At 46.0% G+C, this 24,798-nt stretch overlaps 1 protein-coding gene across 1 annotated transcript in view; it reads left to right on the plus strand.

Annotated features, from left to right (window-relative positions):
• The window catches only part of LOC141069237 (uncharacterized), a 57,071-nt gene that overhangs the window by 26,884 nt on the left and 5,389 nt on the right, over window positions 1-24,798 (plus strand). The window contains exon 4 of the mRNA XM_073558688.1: window positions 2,861-2,925. Coding sequence (XP_073414789.1) covers window positions 2,861-2,925 — 65 coding nt within the window. The remainder of the gene's footprint in view (window positions 1-2,860; window positions 2,926-24,798) is intronic.

Raw genomic sequence — 24,798 nt, forward strand, 5'->3', positions numbered from 1 at the left:
ATATATTTGGACAGAGACAACATTTTTCTAATTTTGGTTCTAGACATTACCACAGTGAATTTTAAACAAAACAATTCAGATGCAGTTGAAGTTCAGACTTTCAGCTTTCATTTGAGGGTATCCACATTCAAACTGGTGAAGGGTTCAGGAGTTTCAGCTCCTTAACATGTGCCACCCTGTTTTTAAAGGGACCAAAAGTAATTGGACAATTGACTACAAGGCTATTTCATGGACAGGTGTGGGCAATCCCTTCTTTATGTCATTCTCAATTAAGCAGATAAAAGGCCTCATGTTGATTTGAGGTGTGGTGCTAGCATTTGGAAGGTTTTGCTGTGAAGGAAACATGCGGTCAAAGGAGCTCTCCATGCAGGTGAAACAAGCCATCCTTAAGCTGCAAGAACAGAAAAAACCCATCCGAGAAAATGCTACAATATTAGGAGTGGCAAAATCTAGTTTGGTACATCCTGAGAAAGAAAGAAAGCACTGGTGAACTCATCAATGCAAAAAGACCTGGGCGCCCACGGAAGACAACAATGGTGGATGATCGCGGAATAATCTCCATGGTGAAGAGAAACCCCTTCACAACAGCCAACCAAGTGAACAACACTCTTCAAGAGGTAGGTGTATCAATATCCAAATCTACCATAAAGAGAAGACTGCATGAAAGTAAATACAGAGAGTACACTGCACGGTGCAAGCCACTCATAAGCATCAAGAATCAAAAGGCTAGACTGGACTTTGCTAAAAAACATCTAAAAAAGCCAGCACAGTTCTGGAAGAACATTCTTTGGACAGATGAAACCAAGATCAACCTCTACCAAGAGAAAAGTATGGCGAAGGCGTGGTACAGCTCATGATCCAAAGCATACCACATCTGTAAAACATGGCGGAGGCAGTGTGATGGCTTGGGCATGCATGGCTGCCAGTGGCACTGGGTCACTAGTGTTTATTGATGATGTGACATAGGACAGAAGCAGCCAAATGAATTCTGAGGTATTCAGAGCCATACTGTGTGCTCAGATCCAGCCAAACTGATTGGTCGTTGTTTCATACTACAGATGGACAATGACTGAAAACATAAAGCCAAAGCAACCCAGGAGTTTATTAAAGCAAAGAAGTGGAATATTCTTGATTGGTCAAGTCAGTCACCTGATCTCAACCCAATTGAGCATGCATTTCACTTGTTAAATACTAAACTTCAGACAGAAAGGCCCACAAACAAACAGCAACTGAAAACCACCGCAGTGAAGGCCTGACAGAGCATCAAAAAGGAGGAAACACAGCGTCTGGTGATGTCCATGAGTTCAAGACTTCAGGCAGTCATTGCCAACAAAGGGTTTTCAACCAAGTACTAGAAATGAACATTTTATTTACAATTATTTAATCTGTCCAATTACTTTTGGTCCCTTTAAAAACAGGGTGGCACATGTTAAGGAGCTGAAACTCCTAAACCCTTCATCCAATTTTAATGTGGATACCCTCAAATGAAAGCTGAAAGTCTGAACTTCAACTGCATCTGAATTGTTTTGTTTAAAATTCATTGTGGTAATGTCTAGAACCAAAATTAGGAAAATGTTGGCTCTGTCCAAATATATATGGATCTAACTGTATTTCACTACACCCACCCCTGGTATAAAATATATAAAATATGAAAAATTTGAAAAGTTTGGATATTTTCAGCTATGAAACTACTGCAACTGCACATATCCATCTAGTTATGAATTTGTAATTAAAATGAGCGTCGCTGAAAAAATGTGAAGAACTGAATATTAAAAACTATAGAATTTGCCGTGAGTTTAGACTCAATACTTTATAAAGGCTACAGACACCTTTGACATGGACAGATGATTTTTACATACAGTATGTTAGTGGTTACCTTTATTTAATACAATTGTACTAAGGCTTCATTCAGATGTCCATTTTTTCAAATACGTATTCTAACCGTATTTTTCTGTTTGAACACATTGTACAGTATATTATAATCTACGGGGTTGTTCACATAACCATATTTTCTATGCGTCTCCCAACAATATAGGCTGGATGTAACATTTGTATGTCTCTCTCAGTAACACAGGCTGAATGTGAGCTCTGTGTCTCTCCTAGTAATATAGGCTGGATGTGAGGTCTGTGTGCGTGTTTCCCAGTAATATAGGCTGGATGTGAGGTCTGTGTCTCTCCCAGTAATATAGGCTGGATGTGAGCTCTGTGTGTCTGCCAGTAATATAGGCTGGATGTGAGCTCTGTGTGTCTGCCAGTAATATAGGCTGGATGTGAGGTTTGTGTGTCTGCCAGTAATATAGGCTGGATGTGAGGTTTGTGTGTCTCCCAGTAATATAAGCTGGATGTGAGCTCTGTGTGTCTCCCAGTAATATAGGCTGGATGTGATGTCTGTGTGTCTCTCCCAGTAATATAGGCTGGATGTGATGTGTGTGTGCGTGTTTCCCAGTAATATAGGCTGGATGTGATGTGTGTGTGCGCGTTTCCCAGTAATATAGGCTGGATATGAGGTCTGTTTATGTATCAGTATTATACACTGTATGTGAGGTCAGTGTCTCCCCCCAGTAATATAGGACTGTTGTTAGGTCTGTGCCTCTGTCAGTAATAAGGGCTGGATGTGATTTGTGTTGCTCCCAGTAATATCGGCTCTATGTAAGCATCTTTCCTAGTAATATAGGCAAAATGATACACACAGGACTCATAACTCCCAGTAATGTAGGCTGAATATGAGGTTTGTGTGTCGCTTCTATCCAGTAAGGTTTCCTTCAAGTCCAGGAAATAAATATCGCTCTAGGTCATCAAAGGGTTAATAGGACCTTTTTTTTTTTTTTTTTTAAATATCTTAATTGTTTTCTCCTTTCAGTGTGGATAATACATTCAGAGAGCAAGAATTAAGCCCTCTCTTAAGGGACGCGTTTGAAATAACTGGTAAGTGTTGTATTCTGATAAGCAGAAATAGATGAAACGGATACATTCAGACATGCTGTAGGAGGTACACACACAACTAAATAAATATTTTTTTCCATTTGAGTTACACGTACACACCTTCTTACACTAGAAACAAGAAACCTATAAATAATCCAGAAGTAACATCCATGGTATTAAACAGCAGATAATTCTCAGCGAGAGACATTGTTCAGACTATAAAATATAATCTACCTCTGACTAAGAAACATTTTCACAACGAGATATTAAGAAAGTCTTATATAAAAATAACACATTCAATGGTGGACATTCACTATAACACAATATAAGTGATATAAAAATATAATCTACTGTAAAATGGCAGCCAGACAGGTCCTTGGGGGAGATGTGCATCATTGAGGTTGGTAGCTTCAGTGATGTAAGCCTGGGAAAGCATGCTCCAGCACGTATAGTGCTGAGAGAGTTAATAGGGTGTATCAGGGCTCGGTTTTACTTGCAGTCAAAGACATGGGTGGGACTGACTGCTCATATTTCCCACCCCGTGGGCATGGTATGGCAGACCAAGTGTCTTATTTAGTGTCTGTGACTGGAACTGTGGAGATATCCAGTGTGTGTTTGTTAAAGTACACTGACCTGAGTGGTTGAACTCGCAATACTATATGGACTATTTAATTTCTGTTTTTTTCTTTTACTCTGTGCCAGAAAAGGCTGTCTTTTTTTTTTTTGTTTGCTTATGCTGAGCAGTTTATGAAGTTGTAATGAACCTGCCTGGACTTTTGTTTCAAACCGCTTCCTGTGGCTACTTCAACCGCAGATGAATGAGTGAAACCCCTACAATTGGTTCTAGTAGCACAGGAACAAATCAAAAGGGGCAGGGTGGGCAACTGCTACAAAAATACCACAAGTCCTTGGTAAAAGCGACTGAAGGAGTGAACGTCAACAGCATGGAGGAGTTGATCAAACACCTGGTCCAAGTTCAACAACGGCAGCATCAATAGCAGCAGCAGGTACAACAGCAGCAGCTGGCATAACAAACAAACAGTTGGTGCAGCAGCTCCAACAGCAGTGACAGCAACAGCAGGTCATAGAATCATAGAATGGTAGAATTGTAAGGGACCTCCTGGGCCATCTGGTCCAACCCCCCTGCTCAATGCAGGATTCACTAAATTATCCTAGACAGATGTCTGTCCAGCCTCTGTTTGAAGACTTCCATTGAAAGAGAACTCATCACTTCTCGTGGCAGCCTGTTCCACTCATTGATCACCCTGTCAAAAAGTTTTCTAACATCTAATCTGTGTCTCCTCCCATTCAGTTACATCTCATTTCTTCTAGTCTTTCCTTGTGCAAATGAAAATAAAGATAATCCTTCTACACAGGTGATTAAGCGGGAGATGGAACTCATCACAGACGCCGTTCGTGGGAGGCCAGCAACCCCTCCCCAAGTCCAGGTGTTGATGTCTGAAAATCAGTAAGATGAGCCATGCAAAAGATGACCCCAGGGGATGTTGTGAAGGTGTTTTTGACTGTATTTGAACTGGTAGCAGAGCAGGAGAAGCTACCGCCAGAGTAGTGGATAGAGGTGCTGGACCCCTAACTGGCGATCCCCAAAAGGCACATTGTGACGGGCTTTGCTGGACGCAAAAGAGTACGCCAAATTGAGATCTTGGCTTGCTTAGGAATAACTCTGTCAGGGTGCAACGGGTGCACCACTGGGCCTCTTGCAGTGACAAACCTCCCAAATGTTCAACCTCCTGCACCTGGTCCAAAAGTTGTTACAACCTGAATCTTCCTCCCCAGGACAGATGGTGGAGAGGGTGGTTATGGACAGACTCATACACACCCTTCCTAGGTGGGTGCAAGCCTGGGTTGCCCAGGGAGATCCCCGTAATGCTGATGACCTGGTGGGTCTGGCAGAAAGGTACCAGGTGGTCGAAAGTTCCCTGGGGAAGCAAGGGTCTGAGAATCTCCATATTTTGGTTCCCAAAGAGGGGCTGACACTCAAAAGAGGGGAACTAGAACCACATCTCGGGGGCGTCCAAGAGCCCAGGAGGAATCCAAGTTTTTGCCACAGGCCACATCTAATAACTTAATTTGTTGGAGGTGTCATAACCCCAGGTCACATAACCACCCATTGCCTCCAAGCCAATGGACATCAGCATATGTCGGCGCTGCTTGTTTTTTACAAATCCTGCCTGCAGTGCGGTTACTCAACAAGGAGGGGGACCGCAGGCATGTCCCCATATCAGTGAACAGAGTGGAAATGATTGATCTGTTAGAATCAGGTAGTTTGGTACCCTTAGTAAGGGGCCACAATTCCTCATCAGCTGATTCCTGGGAAGATGGTGGGTGTCTGCTGTATCCACGGGGATGCTAAGGACTACCCTGTGGCCCAAGTGGTCGTAGGCACAAACTGTGGCACAGAGTCCCATGAGGTTGGCGCAGGCAAAGACCTGTTGCACCCTTTTATGATAGGGCGGGACTTTGCATTGTTTTGGGACTTGTGGGGGAAAGTGAGGAAGCCTGGTTGCCTGGACAACAGCCATATCACTCCTAAAGAAAACCTTGTTGCAGTCCGCAGCTGATGGGTGTTTATTGGCAATGAGGATGAAACAGCATCCTCGGGAGTCCAACACCACTGAGTTGGAGGTGTTCGGGGGGAAACTTTGGGACCTTTCAACTCAGGGGCGTTTTTGATAATGTGACTGTACTTAATGGTGTTGCTCGAGAGCTGGGGGTTGACACCCGGCACCTGTACTTTGCCATAAATGGCTAGTTAGTAAAGCGGGTCACCAAGCTGAGGGGGGAGGTAATTAAGCAGTTTCTGGTGCCAGTGCCATACAGACGGAAAGTGTTAGACATGTCCCATACACGTTAGGTGGTCATCTGGGTGTACAAAAAAAACAGGAACTGATCCTACAGAGTTTGTTGACCTGGTGTCACGTGTAACTGTCCTGTGTGACACGACCCGCAGGTCAGTAACTGAAACACTTACCTTTCTCTGCTGCAGTCATGAGGCAGCAGAGTGCAGCATCAGACTTTCAGCAGTGGCTAGACACCTCAGAGCCAGCTGCTCACTTCACCGTGGTTGGAATCCACAAAGGAAATGCTATCACCAACACTTGCTGATAGACCAGCTGACCTTGTGACCGCTCCTCCTTTGCTTTATATCAGCAGGTGCCAAAAACATGTAATAACCCCAGTGACCAACGGGGGCAAAAGGTAAAACAAAGAAACTATCAGATGTAATGACACTTGTGGCCACCGGGGTCAAAAACCCATATTAAGCCCCCAGAAGCCTGAAAATAAAGGTTTTAATGAGGGAACCCAGAATCTGACACAGATCCAAGAAATGGACTGTGACAGTACCCCTCCCTCAATGAGGGGCCTCCGGACCCTCAACACCGTACTACACTGCATACCACCTACAGTGCAGGCGCCTCGTTCCATCAGAGTTCACTTCAACCATCATCTAACACACCGGGTCATGGCAAGAGAGGGCAGATGAAGGTGACGACGTATACTCCGGAGGCACCACAAATCTCCAGAGCGCCGACCTGGGGAACACGTACACACCCAGGTCCGGACCTGAACGTTTATTGTCATTCACTCTCTTACCACTAGATGGTGAACTCCTCACAGAACCGACAACAGAGGCGTTCCCCCGTGTTGTAACAGTCACCCCCACAAGGCTCAGAGGTAACCACTCCTCTCTGCCCCCCCCTCTCCTAAGAGGACAACAAGTCAGAGGGGCAGCTTGTGGTGAGGGTTGCGACATACCCCTACTCCCTGGCAGCACCCCTGCTGCCACTACTGGAGGAGAGTGGAAAGGGAATATGGAGGAAATATACACTCCCTGGTCGTCTTCCTCCACACGACCAGGAGGGGGCGGCTTCTTCGGTGGTACAGAAGTTTCGGTGTGAGCCCCGCGGACTAAATCATCAGTCTGCTCACTACAGGGACGTATCCCTTCACCTCGGGGAACACACAAGGCAGCACCACGGGGACACCAAGTCCTCCCACCTTCCTGGGTGCGTCCGTGCACATGAGCAAGTCCTGCTCACCAGCAGGGACTACAGTGGGCAAATTCGCCAAAGCCGTAAATTGGGGTTCTGGTTGAGCCAGAGGGGAGGCCCCAGACCCTCATAACTGCTGCTGCTGCTCCAACACACCGTGCAGCTCCTCACTCTCCTCAGTGAGGACCAGAAGCAATTGATCACAGGTCTGTAATTGACCCATGGCTCACTAGAGAAAATGTATGGTTGGTGATAATCTGTCACGTGTAACTGTCCTGTGTGACACGACCCGCAGGTCGATAACTGAAACACTTACCTTTCTAGCACCAGACTTTCAGCAGTGGCTCAACACCTTAGAGCCAGCTGCTCAATCCACAAAGGAAATGCTATCACCAACACCTGCTGATAGACCAGCTGACTTTATATAGAAAAGGAGGAGCGGTCACATCAGCAGGGGTCAAAAACATGTAATAACCCCAGTGACCACCGGGGGCAAAAGGTAAAACAAAGAAACTATCAGATGTAATGACACTTGTGGCCACCGGGGGGCAAAAACCCAAATTAAGCCCCCAGAAGCCTGAAAATAAAGGTTTTAATGAGGGAACCCAGAATCTGACACAGATACAAGAATTGGACTGTGACACTTGGTTGTCACAGAGAAATTGTAAATTATTGTAGGTCATTTCCCACCTGCCAGTTGATCTCCCTGGTGGCTCACTTCTGTAGCCCCTTAGTGCCGTTGCCTATGTCATTGAAGTGCCATTTGACCGCATAGCCATGGATCTAATGGGATCCCTTGTCAAGTCCACCAGAGGGCATCAGTATATCCTGGTGGTAATGGACTATGCTACAAGGTACCCGAAGGCCAAATCACTACGAAACTATCCGTCAAGTGTACGACCCGGGAGTTGGTCCACATCTGTTCTAGAATGAGGTTGCCTAAGGCCGGTTTCACATTAGCGCTTTTTAAGCGCACGCACGGCCGGGGGTGCTCCGCCCCCGAGCCGGCTCTCTGCCCGGCGTGCCCGCCCCTTGCTTGTAGCGCCGCCTACTAGCGGACAGCGGCGCCTGCGATCGGCGCACCCTATCTTTAGCATAGGGTGCGCAGATCGTGCGCAGGCCGTGCGCTAGTTGCGCTTTGACCTGCGCTGCGCACTTTTGACGGTGCGCCGTGCGCGCCAAAATCAAACTTTTCGGATTTTGGCGCGCACGGCGCACCGTCAAAAGTGCGCAGGTCAAAGCGCAACTAGCGCACGGCCTGCGCACGATCTGCGCACCCTATGCTAAAGATAGGGTGCGCCGATCGCAGGCGCCGCTGTCCGCTAGTAGGCGGCGCTACAAGCAAGGGGCGGGCACGCCGGGCAGAGAGCCGGCTCGGGGGCGGAGCTACCCCCGGCCGTGCGTGCGCTTAAAAAGCGCTAATGTGAAACCGGCCTTAGGAAATTCTAAAGGACCAAAGGACCCCATTTATGTCAAAAGTGATGAGGGAGTTGTGCACAACTCCGGAACTCAGTCTACCATTCACAGACGGACGGCTCGGTGGAAAGGTTTAATAAAACGTTGAAGGCCATGTTGAAGTTCGTAGAGAAGGACTGTCTACGGCTGCACCTACTGTTCTCCATCAGAGAAGTTCCACAGGCCTCTATTCTGTCTTCTCCCTTTTTGAACTGTTGTGTGTCCGACCCCTTAGGACTCATGGGAGTAGCAAAGGAGACATGGGAGGTGGAGTCTACACCCTACAGGAATGTCATTGAATATGTGGCCCAGATGCAAGAGAGAATTGCCGAGGTGATGCCCATTGTGAAGGAACACCTCATCAAAGCACAAGAGGCACAACTGAGCGTGTACAATGATTGACGAGGGTGAGACACTTAAACCCTCACACACCATAATCCTGGGAAAAAGGCTGGTTTGACATTCCTTGACAAGGCCTCTTTATGGTGTTTCCCACATGGAGTTACATCCTGTATTATACTCCAGAGCTGCACTCATTATTCTGCTGGTGCAGTCACCGTGTACATACATTACATTACTGATCCTGAGTTACATCCTGTATTATACTCCAGAGCTGCACTCACTATTCTGCTGGTGCAGTCACTGTGTACATACATTACATTACTGATCCTGAGTTACATCCTGTATTATACTCCAGAGCTGCACTCATTATTCTGCTGGTGCAGTCACTGTGTACATACATTACATTACTGATCCTGAGTTACCTCCTGTATTATACTCCAGAGCTGCACTCACTATTCTGCTGGTGCAGTCACTGTGTACATACATTACATTACTGATCCTGAGTTACATCCTGTATTATACTCCAGAGCTGCACTCACTATTCTGCTGGTGCAGTCACTGTGTACATACATTACATTACTGATCCTGAGTTACATCCTGTATTATACTCCAGAGCTGCACTCATTATTCTGCTGGTGCAGTCACCGTGTACATACATTACATTACTGATCCTGAGTTACATCCTGTATTATACTCCAGAGCTGCACTCACTATTCTGCTGTTGCAGTCACCTTGTACATACATTACATTACCGATCTTGAGTTACATCCTGTATTAGGCTATGTGCACACGCTGCGGTTTCTGCTGCGGCCAAAACCGCAGCGGATCTGCAGTGTACAGTAGCATGTAAGTCTATGTGATTTACATTCTGCTGTGCACATGCTGCGGTTTTGTAACTGCGGAAAAGCTGCGGTTTTAAATCCGCAGAAAGAATTGATATGTCATTCTTTCTGCGGATTCCGCTGCGGTTTGCCACCTATTCCATTGTCCAGGTGTCAAACCGCAGGGGAAAATCGCTGGCCAATCCGCAGGTCATTTTACCTGCGGATCTGCAGTTACAAATCCGTGGGTGAATCCGCAGCGTGTGCACATAGCCTTATACTCCAGAGCTGCACTCATTATTCTGCTGGTGCAGTCACTGTGTACATACATTACTGATCCTGAGTTACATCCTGTATTATACTCCAGAGCTGCACTCAAATTCAAAGAAGCTTTATTGGCAGGACTAAATACACATTAGTTTTGCCAAAAGCAAGTGTACAAAAGGGAACAGGGATAGGGACTGTAGGGATGTTGGGTAAGGGCTGTAGGAAAGGTGGATGGGGGCAGATCCAGGATGGGGCTATAGAAGTCCATGGCATAGGGAAGGTGAATGGGGGGCATGGGGCAGATCCAGGGTGGGGGCCATAGAAGTCCATGGAATATCATAGTTCTCTTTCTCGCAGTCTATGGCATGCGCTCACATATTGCGCTGCTATCTCCACTGCTCTCTCTTCTTCCCCCAGCAGGATATATGTTTTCTCTTCCTCCTTCATGGTGATGAAATCCGGGAAGAGATGTGAGAGTCTCCTGAAGTGAGTGTCCCTCACTGCTGAGTATTTGGGGCAGTGTAGCAGGAAGTGGGTCTCATACTCCAGGGCCTCCTGGTCACAGTGTTGGCACAGTCTTTCCTCCCTGGACTTGTAGCTCTGCCTGTGTCGACCGGATTCGATGGCCAGACTGTGGGCACTGTCACTCATTATTTCTGCTGGTGCAGTCACTGTGTACATACATTACATTACTGGTCCTGAGTTACATCCTGTAGATCTTTTATTATAAAAATGAAAAACATAACAATAATAATAACAGAAACATAACAAGAATATCAGCCAGAAAATAATCCGTATACTGAACACTGGTCCGGCCGCTCATTCTCTTGTTTCACAAATATTATACATATATACAGAATAATAACTAATACTAAGTACTTGCACCTTCTGGTCCGGTCACCAATAAACTAATAACAAACAAAATAAAATAAACAATAGCAAACAAAAACTATATACATACTTTTTTTTTTTTTTTTTAATTTTAAATAAAATAACCACAAACTTATACAAATATATACAAGACTTAACTAAACACCTCACACTGAAGCCCACCATTCCCAACCCCCGCACTGACCTGAGAGCTGGTACTGCGTCTCATGCCTCAGTCCATGTCCAAAGGCCAGATCAGGCAGTGCCAGTGTTTCCCCCAAACACTCCAGTGTCCCATAGTCCCACAAGATAAACCCACCTCCCCCCTTTTCCCACCACCCAACCTAACACCTACACCCAAATCTATATCCCTATATACCATATATACAGAAACAAACACTACAATAATCACAAATCACAAAGCCCAAGTTCAGCACCTGCAGCCCTACATCACTGTATACCGATCACAAAACAAAAATCTACAGTGTCAGCGGCAGCCCACCACTAGGAAAGATGACGAGACTAGGGCACACTAAAAGAAAAGCCCCTCCAGAGGAGAGCGGCCCTACGTGTGCCCAGTCTCTCATACTCCAGAGAGCGCACCTTCACCAGATCACCGATTATGGTCCTATACACATCGTCCACTGGGAGGATTTTCCGTTGCGTCGATACTAAGCACCGTGCATTCCACGTGTGATACCTAACCACTGCGCTAACTAGAAATAAGGTGCAGCCGTCTCTGAATGCTCCATAGGCCCATTCCGCATAGGAGAGACCGGCCAGCCGAGACCAGCCAATGGAGGCGCCCACCCTGTTGTTCACCTCTGTGTTGAAGGGACAATGAAGCAGGAAATGGTCCATGCTTTCCAGCACGGTACCACAATGCTCCCGAGGACAGTTCCTGCCCTCAGAGCTCCTACACTTCAGATTGTCCCTCACACAGTTTCCCATGGAAGCAGCGCCAAGCCAAGTCCCAAAACTTCGAGGGGATCCTGATCGAATTCATAAGATGCAAACCCACCCCAAGATCCCGACTTAGGCAATCCCTGAGCACCAGAGGCCTCTGGAAATGGGTCAACAGAACCCTATTGTCAAGGAGTTTCCTTGGCAGAGTCCTGATCTCCCACATTCCAAGACCCCACCGGCGAATTACCTTCAGAACCAAGGTAGTGTAAGCCGGAAGATGTCCATGTGGTGTGCGAAGATCCTTCACTTGCCCTCCTGTCTCCCATTCCTGGAAGAAAGGCTGAAACCATCCCTAACAGCAGAATACCCACGGAGGAGCCCTCTCTTTCCAGAGGTTTGCAATATTGATCTTAATGAAGCTATCCACAAGGAATACCACAAGGTTGACCATACCCAACCCTCCTAGTCTCCTCGTACGGTAAGTAACCTCCCTCTTGACCAGGTTCAGTCTATTCCCCCATAACAAACTATAGACCCGAGTCCAGAGAGACTCCGGCACAGATGCACACACTGCCCAGATAAATCAGTAAAGGGAGCAGGTAAGTGTTGATCAGGTTTACCCTTTTCCTGAGGGTCAAAGATCAACCCTTCCATTGGTTCAGCTTCTGAGTGGCGATCTCTAGCCTGCTGTCCCAATTTTGTTTGGTGTAAACCCCCTGGCCAAATTCGAAGTCAAGGATTTTTAATTTAGATTGTGAGCCCCATCGGGGACAGCGATGGTAATGTGTGCAAACTGAAAAGCGCTGCGGAATATGTTAGCGCTATATAAAAATAAAGATTATTATTATTTTGCAGAGAAAGAGGGTGGCGATCTCTAGCCTGCTGTCCCAATTTTGTTTGGGGTAATCCCCCTGGCCAAATTCGATGCCAATGACTTTTGCAGAGACTTTGGGTCCTGGAAGGGTGTCCGGGAAATCAAAACCAGAATCTCCTCCTCCCAGACAGACTCACACTTATCCCAGTTGATCTTGGACCCAGATGCCACCGAGTAGCGATCTACCTCTGACATCAGCCACCCTACCTTCTCGAGAGAGGAAACAAAAACAATGACATCATCGGCATACGCCACCACCCTCAGAGTGGCTTCAGGTGCGGCCCAGTCCATCCCGATCCCGGCCAACGGTCCACGCTACACCCTCCTAAGAAGTGGGTCAATCGCAAACACGTACAGCAGCAGGCCCAAGGGACAACCCTGGCGAACACCAGATCCAACCTCAAAAGAGCTGCCAATCCAACCGTTCACAAAGGGGAAACTCTCTGCCCCAATAAACACCCCCCCCCCCCCCCGGCAGGCCATATCTCAGAAGGACAGACCAGAGGTACTCATGATTAACCAGATCAAACACTTATGCCTGGTCCAGCGACAGCATGTACCCCTTCCAGTGACCATCCCTACCCTGCTCCACTGCCTACCGGACACCGAGCAAAGCACTAAATGTGCTGCGACCTGGAACAGAGCAATGCTGGGCCTCCGAAAGGCGTCGGGGTGCAAACTTTACCAGCTGATTAAATAGCACCTTGGCCACAACCTTCCTGTCAGCATTAAGCGCTATGGGACGCCAATTCTCAATGCATGATGGGTCCTTACCATTTGACAAGATTATCAGGGCAGACCTCCTCATTGACTTTGGCTGAGTGCCCGAGGAAAGACAATCATTGAATACCTCAGTCAAGAGGGGAACCAAAGCGTCCTTAAAGGTCTTATAGAACTCAGATGTTAAGCCATCTGGACAGGGCAATTTTTTTGGGGGGCAAGCCCTTCAATCGCCAATTTAACTTCCTCTTCCCTGATCATCTCTATCAAAGCATCAAGAGAGGGGTCTACCCCTGGTTTGGGAACGGCTTCAGCCATGAAAGCCGATATCTCATCCCAATCAAGATCCCTCTTCCCCAAGAGGTGCGAGTAGAAGGATCTGATAACCTCCAGGATCGCTGATCTGGATCGCCTCAGGGACCTCGCAGTGTCGATCAGTCCTGTAACCACCTTACTATTCACTGTCATCTTGCAGTTTCTGTAAGGGTCGGGCGAGCGGTACTTCCCGTAATCCCTCTCAAAAACCAAAGATGCGTGTTTATTGTACTGACACCTCATGAGCAGAGATTTCACTCTGGAGATCTCTTCGCGGCTACCTCCAGTTGAGACAAGATGATCGAGTTTCCTCCTCAGACCCTGATACAGGTGGTACTTATTCAGACTCCTGAGGCTCGAGAGCTGGTGGAAGAATCTCGCCACCCTTTTCTTGAACATCTCCCACCACTCTGACTTACTACTACAAAGGTCCAGTAAGGGTACCTGGCTGTGAAGAAAATCCTCAAAGGACTGTCTTATGTCCGCTTCTTCCAAGAGAGACGAATTGAGCCTCCAAAATCCTCTTCCCATCCGGAGGGTCTCTGTAACATTCTGAGAAAACAAAATTAAACAGTGGTCGGAGAATTCCACCTCAACAACAGACACTGCTGAAGAGACAGCTTCCTCCTTTATATAAAACCTATCTATTCTGGACCTACAGTTACCTCTATGATAGGTGAACCCCTTGTGGCCTGGGGTGTGCCGAATGTGGACATCCACCAGGCGAGCCTCACTAGCTATACTATTAAGGGTGACGATATCATAAGTCAGCTTGTCTCTGGAACCTCCTCTATCTCAGGGCCTCATGACAGTATTGAAGTCCCCTCTGTTTTACCACGTCAAAGTGACAGGGCGGGTACGCCCTTACTTACGTAACGCTCACTAATATACAAATTAGGCACACTGAATACAGTTTTATGGTAAAACGATAATGTAACAATTTATTAAGATTACATCAGGATAATACTGAATTATGGAATGGCAGATATAATATTACCCTGTTTTGTTAATTCATTTCATGTGAATCATACAATTAATATGAATTATAGTACATAGAGAAATAAGCATCAATACTATACATTACCAAGTATTGTAACATCACTTCTCCACTGGAGGGACCACAGTGTCAGCGAGAAGGAAATACTCTGGTCTTGTCATCACAGAAACCGCGCGTCCACGATACCTTCTGGAAATGTCCCTACCTCGCTGAACCGGGTCCCCTTTTTTTATACACAACTCCCACATCCTCCCCTATTACATCTTTGCAGTTTGTTTGGGCTGAAATTGCGCAATAGGTTGTTTTCTTGATAACAACACAAGACTTCAAGGTCTGTTTGTTATAGACTACTACAATCTTAAAGTTTGTATCCACCAACCCAAGATTTATTTGCCACTGGCATGTCTCTTAACAATAGCACAATGCTTCAAGGTTGTTTGCTACTGTTCAAAGTTCAACATATGTTGCTTGTTACAAAGTTAACTCTTCATGATCATAGCATAACGCTCTAAGATGGTAGCATATGGGCAGCATGACTTCCATAATCACCTATTTTGAAAACTGGATACCTATCGTAACCCAGGCACACACTCATACTTGTCTCATTTGTATCACAATCGGTCCTTGATTATTGATGTCATGCATGACCATTGCTACATGAGACCATCAAAACATTTTGGTCTCCCTTGTCTCCGAGCATCATACTATTATTGAACACAAGACTTCCATGTTCAAGCAGCATAAATATTCATTATCTGTACAGTTATTTTTACTATTGTCTTTGTAATTTTTCCCAGCACATGTGTAAGAATACACCACACAACTCTTACCCCTATATATATTAGAATACCACACAGAATTAGTTGGAAAGCTCCTTGTAGAATTCCTATCAACCACCCCCCAATTCCTTTAACCCAATTGGCAGGGTATAGAAAAGGGAAAGTATTCAGTATCACTGTTTGACAAAGCAAATATCACAGTGGTCACTTGTGTGCAAATCAGGATAATGAATTTTTGAAACACAGAGCTTCAAAGACCATAGAACAATTAACCTTGTCTTACGGACGGTATTAACACAGAGCAAACGCTTTGTGGCTCAGTAGCAAAGTTCAGCATTAAAGATATTACACCATAGTATATTGCAATATATAGTGTTTGGATTCAAACAACCACATTTCATATTTGCAATACATTCCACCCTTGGTCTAGTGACCACACTATATCAAAGCATATAAACAATATATTACAATATGTAGGCTATAAGATATCCATCACTACACCCTCCAAAGACAACCTGCTGACTTGTAGAAAGGTAGGGCTTGATCCTCATAAAGAGACACTTCCGGTCCCACTTAGATTGAAGACCATAGATGTTAATAAGCTGGAGCTCTTGTCCCTTCATGATGACATCTAAGATCAGGCACTTCCCCATTTCTAACTCAATAACCCGTCGGCATTCCACCGATGCGGTAAAAAGGACCACCACTCCGCTGTATGGCTCAGCTGAAAGAGACCAATAGGAGGGAACGAGTCTCCATTCCCTCTTGGTTTTGAACACGTCTGCCATGTTTGGCAGTCTGGTCTCTTGCAAAAAGAAAATGTCAGCTTCAACATGGTTGAGAAAATCAAAGGCAGCAAATCTGGCTGTATTTGACTTTATGCTGGCGACATTAATGGACGCCAGTGTCAATGGAGTGGGTACCGCCATCATTGGTGTTTGAGTTAGATGGCTTTCTTCTTCCCACTCCCTTTATCCTCTGCCTCAGAGGAGGAATCCTTCTCCCTCTTTAATGGCACAGAGGTGTCCATCCCCACGTGTTTTTCCTTTTTGTCGTCCTCATCTCCGGACTCTGGGCCAGTCTCTCCCGCCAAGGACCTTACATTCCCAGGAGACTCGGCACCCCCTGTAAGCTCCGCCGAAGCCTCACCCTCAGCGTCCTCCTCAGAGGAAGAGATGCTCTCAAGAGCTTGGAACCGGTTAAAAAGACTAACCAGAGGGGAGTCAGTTTTTCCTTCCTTAGGTACATTGGTCATAGCGGGAGTTGTTTTATCTCCCTTCTTTCTCTTATTTTTGGTGCCGAGCTTACGCTTGTCCTCTAGCCACGGCCTATTATCCTCATCCATACTTTCATAATGGGAGGATTCGGAGGCAGTGGCAGTTTCATCCCTGTGGATCTTCCTGACCTCCTCATACTGTATAACTAATCATCCCTTGGGGCCTCGGCAGCAAGACTGGCATCCAGGACAGGGGTCACCGCAGTAGCCCGGGGTTCGCCCAGCTCCCTCTCCTGTCTGCGCTTGCCGAGATGCCTCAGCTGGGCAGGCGTCTTTTTATTGCTTTTCCTCCTTGGCCCCTCAGAATCCTCACCCTTGCTAGTCCCTTCCCCAGCAGAATCAGCCTCACGGCTTTCTCCCACCGGGGTCACGACTGCATTTTTGAAGGAGCGAGGACAATAGCTGAATGGGTGACCTAAGTCACCACACAGGTGACACCTAATCTCCACACAAGATGGCCGACATCCCCACACAATGCACATTTCTGCACAGTGCAGTTTGCACTGAAGTGTTTGGGGTCACCGCACCTGTGACAGCGCTTCGGTTGCCCCTGGTAGAAGACCTGGATACGATCCCTACCCAGGAAGGCAGATGATGGAATGTGGGCAACCGTACCACCTGAACGAATAAGTTTTACCATAAATATCCAGGCCCCTGACCAGATACCAAACTCGTCACTGTTCTTCTTTGGCATCTCCACCACCTCTCCATATCAGCCAAGCCTCGTCATGATGTCATAACAAGAAAGCGACACGTTACAAGTCATCACGGTCACTTGCTTGAGTTGGTTTTGGCGAGACACCGCCTGAATGGCAAAGTCTCGCCAGCCGGGCTCATTTTTTGCCAACTCCTAATTCAACCAGAAGAGCTGAAGCACCTCTTGCCGAACGAAGTTGACATCAAACTCTGGTGTGGAATAGGGATGTATGAAGGCTAGATGTCAATTGCCTTGAAGCCCATCCTCAGTAGAAGCTCGACAACCTTAGACTTTGGAGGACACGTATCACTGCCCCTCCACCGAAGACTGACCACATTCCTACGCACACTACCCGGCCCGGCTGGTGGGAGGGACAACACTGTATCCCCACCGTTTTGCTCTTGGAAGACCCCGAGGCCATGCCTCTCTATCCAGAAGGATAGATCAACCTCTCGACCCTCTGCCATTAGCGATCTCTCCCCCTTCTTTAGAGCCTCCATGAGACGACGCTGCAACATCCCGTCCCCGGAGCTGAAGAGGAAGCCCTATTTCCCCTGGAGGTGACAGCGGCATAACTACTAACGGGTGCTGCCACCATCGGGGGGGCAACCGGACCAGTGACCACATCAACACCAACAGTACCATTATTACCCTTCTCGAACTACACCACTAGAGAGAGAATTTTCCTCATTCATACCCCCACCACATTTCTCCTGCTGGACCAGTGACAACTGGGAGTAACATTTTGACCTCCACATCATCAGGCACAAGGGGCTCAGTCTCAGAACTGGAGGCGACTTGACTCCTGATCTTGTGTGCCCTCCGCATCAACAGTTGGTAATTTTCGTTGCTTTAATGCTTATACCAGACGCCGCTGATCCTTTATATCAGGATCAACACAGGATAGGACTTTGGGAGGATCGGAATGCCCAGCCCCGACAACCCCTTCACACTGCTGCCGCTCCTCAAGTAAGTGATCTGCGGCAACAGTATTCAGGGGTGATGAGGCTACCGGAGGTGCCCCCTCCCTCTGAGGAGCGCACCACAGTATCGTGGCCTGACCGTTCACCCGCCGCCGGGCCACCCTCACTGTCCAGCCTCTCGGCTGATGCACCTCCTGCTACGTCCCTGCTACTACACACAGAGAGGGAGCTCTGCGCCTCACTACCATGCTCTGTACTCTCCCCGCGCCTTTGCATTGGATCCACAGAAGCCGGACTGAGCAACGGGGCTTATACAGTAAGCTGACCCTGCAGCTGACACAGGGGGTACAGGGAGGGGGGCATATACGTAGCTTACAGATTCCTGTAGCTTTGGCTTGTTTTTCTTTGTCTTTTTCTTCTGGCCCCTAGGTGCCTCCGGTAAATCGTCACCGAGATGGAAGTTTTGAAGGCACACTAGGGACTCCAGGAGCTTAATCTTCGCCATTAGCGCCCCTCCCTGACCATTGTTGTCACTGTCCTCCCCAGAGCCAGCAGAACTGCGACCAGATGTCAATGTCGCCTGTACTGCAGGGAGCTCGCTGCATGTGGCCTGCGGGTGACTTTGCAGGCCACCAGGTGGGTTTTTTGCTGGTCATCATCATCCACCTGGCTTTCAGGCTGCAGCCCCATCTGCCTTTGCTCTCTTATCAGCCATTTCTCTAAATCGGTCTTCATTCATCAGCTTTTCCTTAAAGAGAATTTCTCACCTCATTTTTCCCCTATGAAATGCGGCCACCGCCATCAGGGGCTTATCTACAGCATTCTATAATGCTGTAGATAAGTCCCTGCTGTAACCTGAAAGAAAAACGAGTTATATTATACTCACCCGGGGGCGGTCCGGTCCAGTGGGTGTCGCGGTCTGGGTCCAGCGCCTCCTATCTTCTAGCTTTGACGTACTCTTCCTTGCTTCTGTAATAAAAAAGAAGAAGCAGGCGGCACCGCTGTTACCGTGCTAGGATCCGTGGCTTGCAGCAGGCGGTGAGCTCACATGAAGGATTCCCGGGTGCTTGACCTCATAACAAATCAGTTGTGGTTTCCAAAGTAAAAAGGTCGCACTCTGCGAGATAATAGTGAAGATTTATTGACACATAATTACATGTCACGTCGGGGATGTGATAACAAGAGTGTCAAATGGCTGACAACGGCCGTTTCGCGCTACTCGAGCGCTTCCACGGGTCAAAGTGCAGGGGGAAATGACGGATTCTTAAGCAAATCATGTCATCCAGTCACTCCTCCTACCTCAGCCGCTGTATAACTAACAAGTAAAACAGACAGGTGCTCAGTGCAAACATATAAAAAACACACATTTCACCGCTGCAGCGGGAACAATAATCTTACATATAAAGACAAATATTACAAGGACTATTGAGTGATTATCAACATAACTAAAGGACCACTATTATCAAATTAACCCTTCTGGGTAATCTGTTCCAAAGGAAACAGCTTATTAATATAAATCCGAGAGCTGCATGATACTAAATCCATAGGAAGTGTGTGCTTCCATACATTATGATCTAATCAAGATATATATATGCAATTTTACCATGGCTCCAGCAATTAAAATAAAAAATTACTGACACCTATCTTTTGGCCATTTATGTCACAATGATGATCTAAGCCCATTGTATTGTCCTAGTTAAAACGATTTTAGGGCAAATTATACCGCATGATTCAGAACTAACCAATTAAGAAAATACCTATATATTTTTTTAATTATATTTTTTTATGAGATATGCATTACTTAACACCAATAATTTACATTATCCCCTAGATATTTGACCTTAATTTATAACCTGCCAGTATTTACGGAAAAAGAAATGCATTATTTAAATCAGTTATCACAAAAAAATGGCCATATCTATTTTATCATTGAAACCTATGGGACCAGTTGCCCGTGTATCCATAATCCATTTGGATTCCCGCTTCAATAATAATTTATGCAAATTCCCCCCTTGTGGGGGTAACATGACTTTTTCAATACCAGCAAAAGAAAGGACACCTGGATCCATCCTATGTACAGTCCTAACATGATCAATAAGACGTGGCACTCCATTTCCCGTTGTTATCGACTTGAAGTGTTCCCGAAATCGAACATAGAGTGGACGTATTGTCTTTCCTATGTAAAAAAATCGACATGTACAGAAGATGACATAAACCACATGATCGGTCTTACATGTAATTAGACTGGACACTGTATGTCTAACCGCACCTATTTGTAGTATATGGTCAGTGCAATGATATCTACAATAAGGACATTGTCCACATTTATAATTTCCCTTAGGTATTCCTTGATTCAACCATGTATCACGTGGAGTTATTAATCGGTTCTGCACTAGAACATCCCTAATCCTTGTACTACGTTTATTAGAAATAAGTGGTCCTCTTGACACTATATCAAACAGCTCTCTATCTTGTTCCAAAATGTGCCAGTCTTCCTTGCTTCTGTTGTGGCTCCTGCTCAGGCGTAATTCTCTGCCCTGTCGAGGGCAGAGCAGAGTACTGCAGTGAACACGACCTCTCTGACCTTACCCGGCACCTGCGCTCTGCAGTACTTTACTCTGCCCTTAACAGGGCAGAGAATTACGCCTGCGCAGGAGCCGCGACAGAAGCAAAGAAGAGGACGTCATCACTAGAAGATGGGAGGCGCTGGACCCGGACCATGACACTCATCGGACCGGACCCCCCCGGTAAGTATAATCTAAGGCTAGTTTCACACTTGCTTTTTTTTGCAGCGCGTTTTTCCCGCAAAAAAACGCATTAAAAAAACGCATACAAATGCATACAAACGCTGCGTTTTTTTCCAGCATTTTAATGCGCATGCAGGAAAAAAACGCAGCGTTTTTGCGCGTTTGTATGCGTTTTTTGTGCGTTTGCGTTTTTTTACAGATTTTTGAAAAACCCCACAAAAAAGAAAAAACAACCATTCAACAACACACAAGACCAATGGGACTTCATTGTGGGTGTGGTATGTTAATATATATAGACCCTGTCTACAGTATTCTTCACATTTGCTTGATTCTTCTCGTGACCATGGATCTGCGCTGGAAGAGTTTTCACTTCAACTTGGATTTGGACATCGCGATGGCTCAGGCGTATGCAGTTGCTTGCCATGAACAAAGGAAGAGAGAGAGGCAGCGAAGACGGCGGCGTATGTGGATACATCCGATTGTTGAACTCCGGGAGAGCCGTGGGGCATACCACACCCTCTACAGCGAGCTACGTGCAAACCCGGAGAAATTTACTGATTATATCCGGATGTCCCACGAAAGTTTCATGGATTTGCTTGCTCGTGTCCAACAATCCATCCGGAGACAGGACACACAGCTCCGTCGTGCGATTCCTCCTGAGGAACGGCTACTGGTGACATTACGGTATGTTTTAAAAACAAAGGGGTGTGGTCTGATGTTTTTTTTTGTAAATTTAGTATTCAAAACCTTGGGTAATTAGTTTTCGTGAATGTACTAATATTTTTTTTTATAGTTTTTAAAAATAATATACATAAATATTAATTTTACTTCTTTGTCTGTTCACAGATTCCTGGCGACTGGAGAAACCCTATCCTCACTACACTTCCAGTACCGTATTGGAATCTCTACCTTGTCTGGAATTGTTGCTGACACCTGCCGGGCTCTCTGGAATGTTCTTTGCCCAGAATTTATGCCCCTGCCCACCGCTGAAAAGTGGATGGAAATTGCTGACAAATTCTGGACAGTATGCAATTTTCCCAACTGTTTGGGAGCTGTTGATGGGAAACACATACGGATCATCAAACCCCAAAGAACGGGATCTGAGTACTATAATTACAAAAAGTACTTTTCAATAGTACTCATTGCAATTGCGGATGCCGGATGTATGTTTGTAGCAGTGGACATTGGAGCATTTGGCCGTGGTAATGACTCGCAGGCTTTTAAAAACTCAGACATGGGCCGGAGGTTGTATGGCAACCAATTTAATTTCCCTATGCCACGGCCTCTTCCTCACACCGAAGCTCCGCCACTGCCCTTTGTAATGGTTGGCGATGAGGCTTTTCAAATGTGCGGAAACTTACTGAAACCCTACTCCAGCCGGGACTTGGACCACACCAAAAAAATTTTTAATTACAGGCTGACCAGGGCCAGAAGAACTGTCGAGTGTGCTTTTGGGATTCTTGTTTCCAGATGGCGAATTCTGGGCACGGCCATTAATCTTAAACTTGAAACAGTCGATGAGGTGGTGAAGGCCTGTGTGGTTCTACATAACTTTGTGATGGCTAAAGAGCACCCGACCTTTGAACTGGACGATGATGCTCCTAACCCATTGCCTGAATTCACTCAGCACACTCTCAGGTCATCCGTTGAAGTTGGCCAAATGAGGGACAAATTTGCGGCCTACTTTATTTCTGATGTAGGACGGGTGCACTGGCAAGATGAAATGGTGTAATGTTGTTGTTTATGGTAATAAAAATCCTTATTTGATACCATTACTGAGTGCACTATATTTTTTAAACTCCAATTAATTAAAAAACTTCCCATGTATAACTGAATTTTGTTATGTTCACACACCTGGGCAGGTAAATACACATACGAGTTAAAATGCAGCATTGCTAGTCTGCGTGAAATATATTGGAATGAGCAAAGCTGCAGGCCATGAATCAGGAAACCATTTAAGAGAAAATTGTGCAACTAGTTTAAAACAAAGTATGTGATTTTCTCAAAACACAACCCTCAAAACCCAACCCCAATGAAAGTCCATGGGGAATACAAGTCAGCATTGAGTGGATGAATGTAATCTGCTCATGTAATCTGCTCCATTACAAGTTATTACACTAGGCCTTGGAATGACTATACTAGGCCGTGGTATTTCAAATATGAGTATAGTAGGCCTTGGGGCTAGTAGTATAGTAATATGTGAAATACCACGGCCTAGTATAGTCATACCAAGGCCTACTGTAATAACTCGATTTTTAACAACTAGCATCTTGTTTCACAAAAAACAAAGTGGTGAAACTAGAAAGAAACTTATTTTTTAGACAAGTTTCAACAATTTGTTTTTCATGAAACCAGATTCTATTTGGTAAAACTAGAGTTATTACACTAGGCCTTGGAATGACTATACTAGGCCGTGGTATTTCAAATATGAGTATACTAGGCCTTGGGGCTAGTAGTATAGCAATATGTGAAATACCACGGCCTAGTATAGTCATACCAAGGCCTACTGTAATAACTCAATTTTTAACAACTAGCATTTTTAACAACTAGCATCTTGTTTCACAAAAAACAAACTGGTGAAACTAGAAAGAAACTTATTTTTTAGACAAGTTTCAACAGTTTGTTTTTCATGAAACCAGATTCTATTTGGTAAAACTAGAGTTATTACACTAGGCCTTGGAATGACTATACTAGGCCGTGGTATTTCAAATATGAGTATACTAGGCCTTGGGGCTAGTAGTATAGCAATATGTGAAATACCACGGCCTAGTATAGTCATACCAAGGCCTACTGTAATAACTCAATTTTTAACAACTAGCATTTTTAACAACTAGCATCTTGTTTCACAAAAAACAAACTGGTGAAACTAGAAAGAAACTTATTTTTTAGACAAGTTTCAACAGTTTGTTTTTCATGAAACCAGATTCTATTTGGTAAAACTAGAGTTATTACACTAGGCCTTGGAATGACTATACTAGTCCATGTTATTTCACATATGACTATACTAGCCCTTGGGTTGGTTTTTAACATGTATTTACCCATCAGTGTGTGTGAGCGGCGCAAACAACATTAATGAAACTTATTAATGGTGAACCACAAATGTAAATTTATTTTTTATCACAAAAAAAAAAAAAAAAATTATTTTTTACGGCGTTTGGGGGCAGATGGTTTCAATTTGGGGGTGTGCAGGGAATATGCAACACTTGCAGTTGAAGACGGTGTTTGAGGGGAAGGGGCAACAAAACTTGTGGGGGAAGGTAGTCCAGTTAAGGGAATTAAACTTGGAACACTTGTAGGAGAGGAAATCTGTTCAGTTACATTAGTTGTAATGGCATGTCGCCGTAGGCTTGTGTGCCTGGACCGACTTTGGCCCAATGCCCGCCTTGATTGATTTCGCCTTGAAGTAGGGGCAAATATGGAATGTAGGTCCCCCGTCTGCTGGTATGGCTGCTGCTGCTGAGGTGGCGGCTGCTGCTGCAGAGGTGGCGGCTGCTGCTGAGGTGGCGGCTGCTGCTGAGGTGGCTGCTGCTGCTGAGGTGGTTGCTGCTGCTGCTGAGGTGGCGGCTGCTGCTGAGGTGGCTGCTGCTGCTGAGGTGGCGGCTGCTGCTGAGGTGGCGGCTGCTGCTGAGGTGGCGGCTGCTGCTGAGGTGGCTGATGCTGCTCTTCGTTGTCAGTGCTCGTCCTTGCAGGAGGACTGGTGGCGGCAGTGATGGCCCAGGTTTGCAGAGTGGTGGTGGCAGGGCTACTACATGTTGTTGTAGCGGCAGGGCTGTTCCATGTTTGCCTAGTGGTGGCTGAGCTCCACGCATGCATGGGATTGGCGGTGGTGCTCCAGACAGGAGCAGCGCTTGCCATGGTGGTGTCGGTGAAGTGA

This window comes from Dendrobates tinctorius, unplaced genomic scaffold (genome assembly GCF_039654945.1).
Source record: "Dendrobates tinctorius isolate UK_male_01 unplaced genomic scaffold, ASM3965494v1 ptg000257l, whole genome shotgun sequence".
Classification (NCBI taxonomy): Eukaryota; Metazoa; Chordata; class Amphibia; order Anura; family Dendrobatidae; genus Dendrobates; species Dendrobates tinctorius.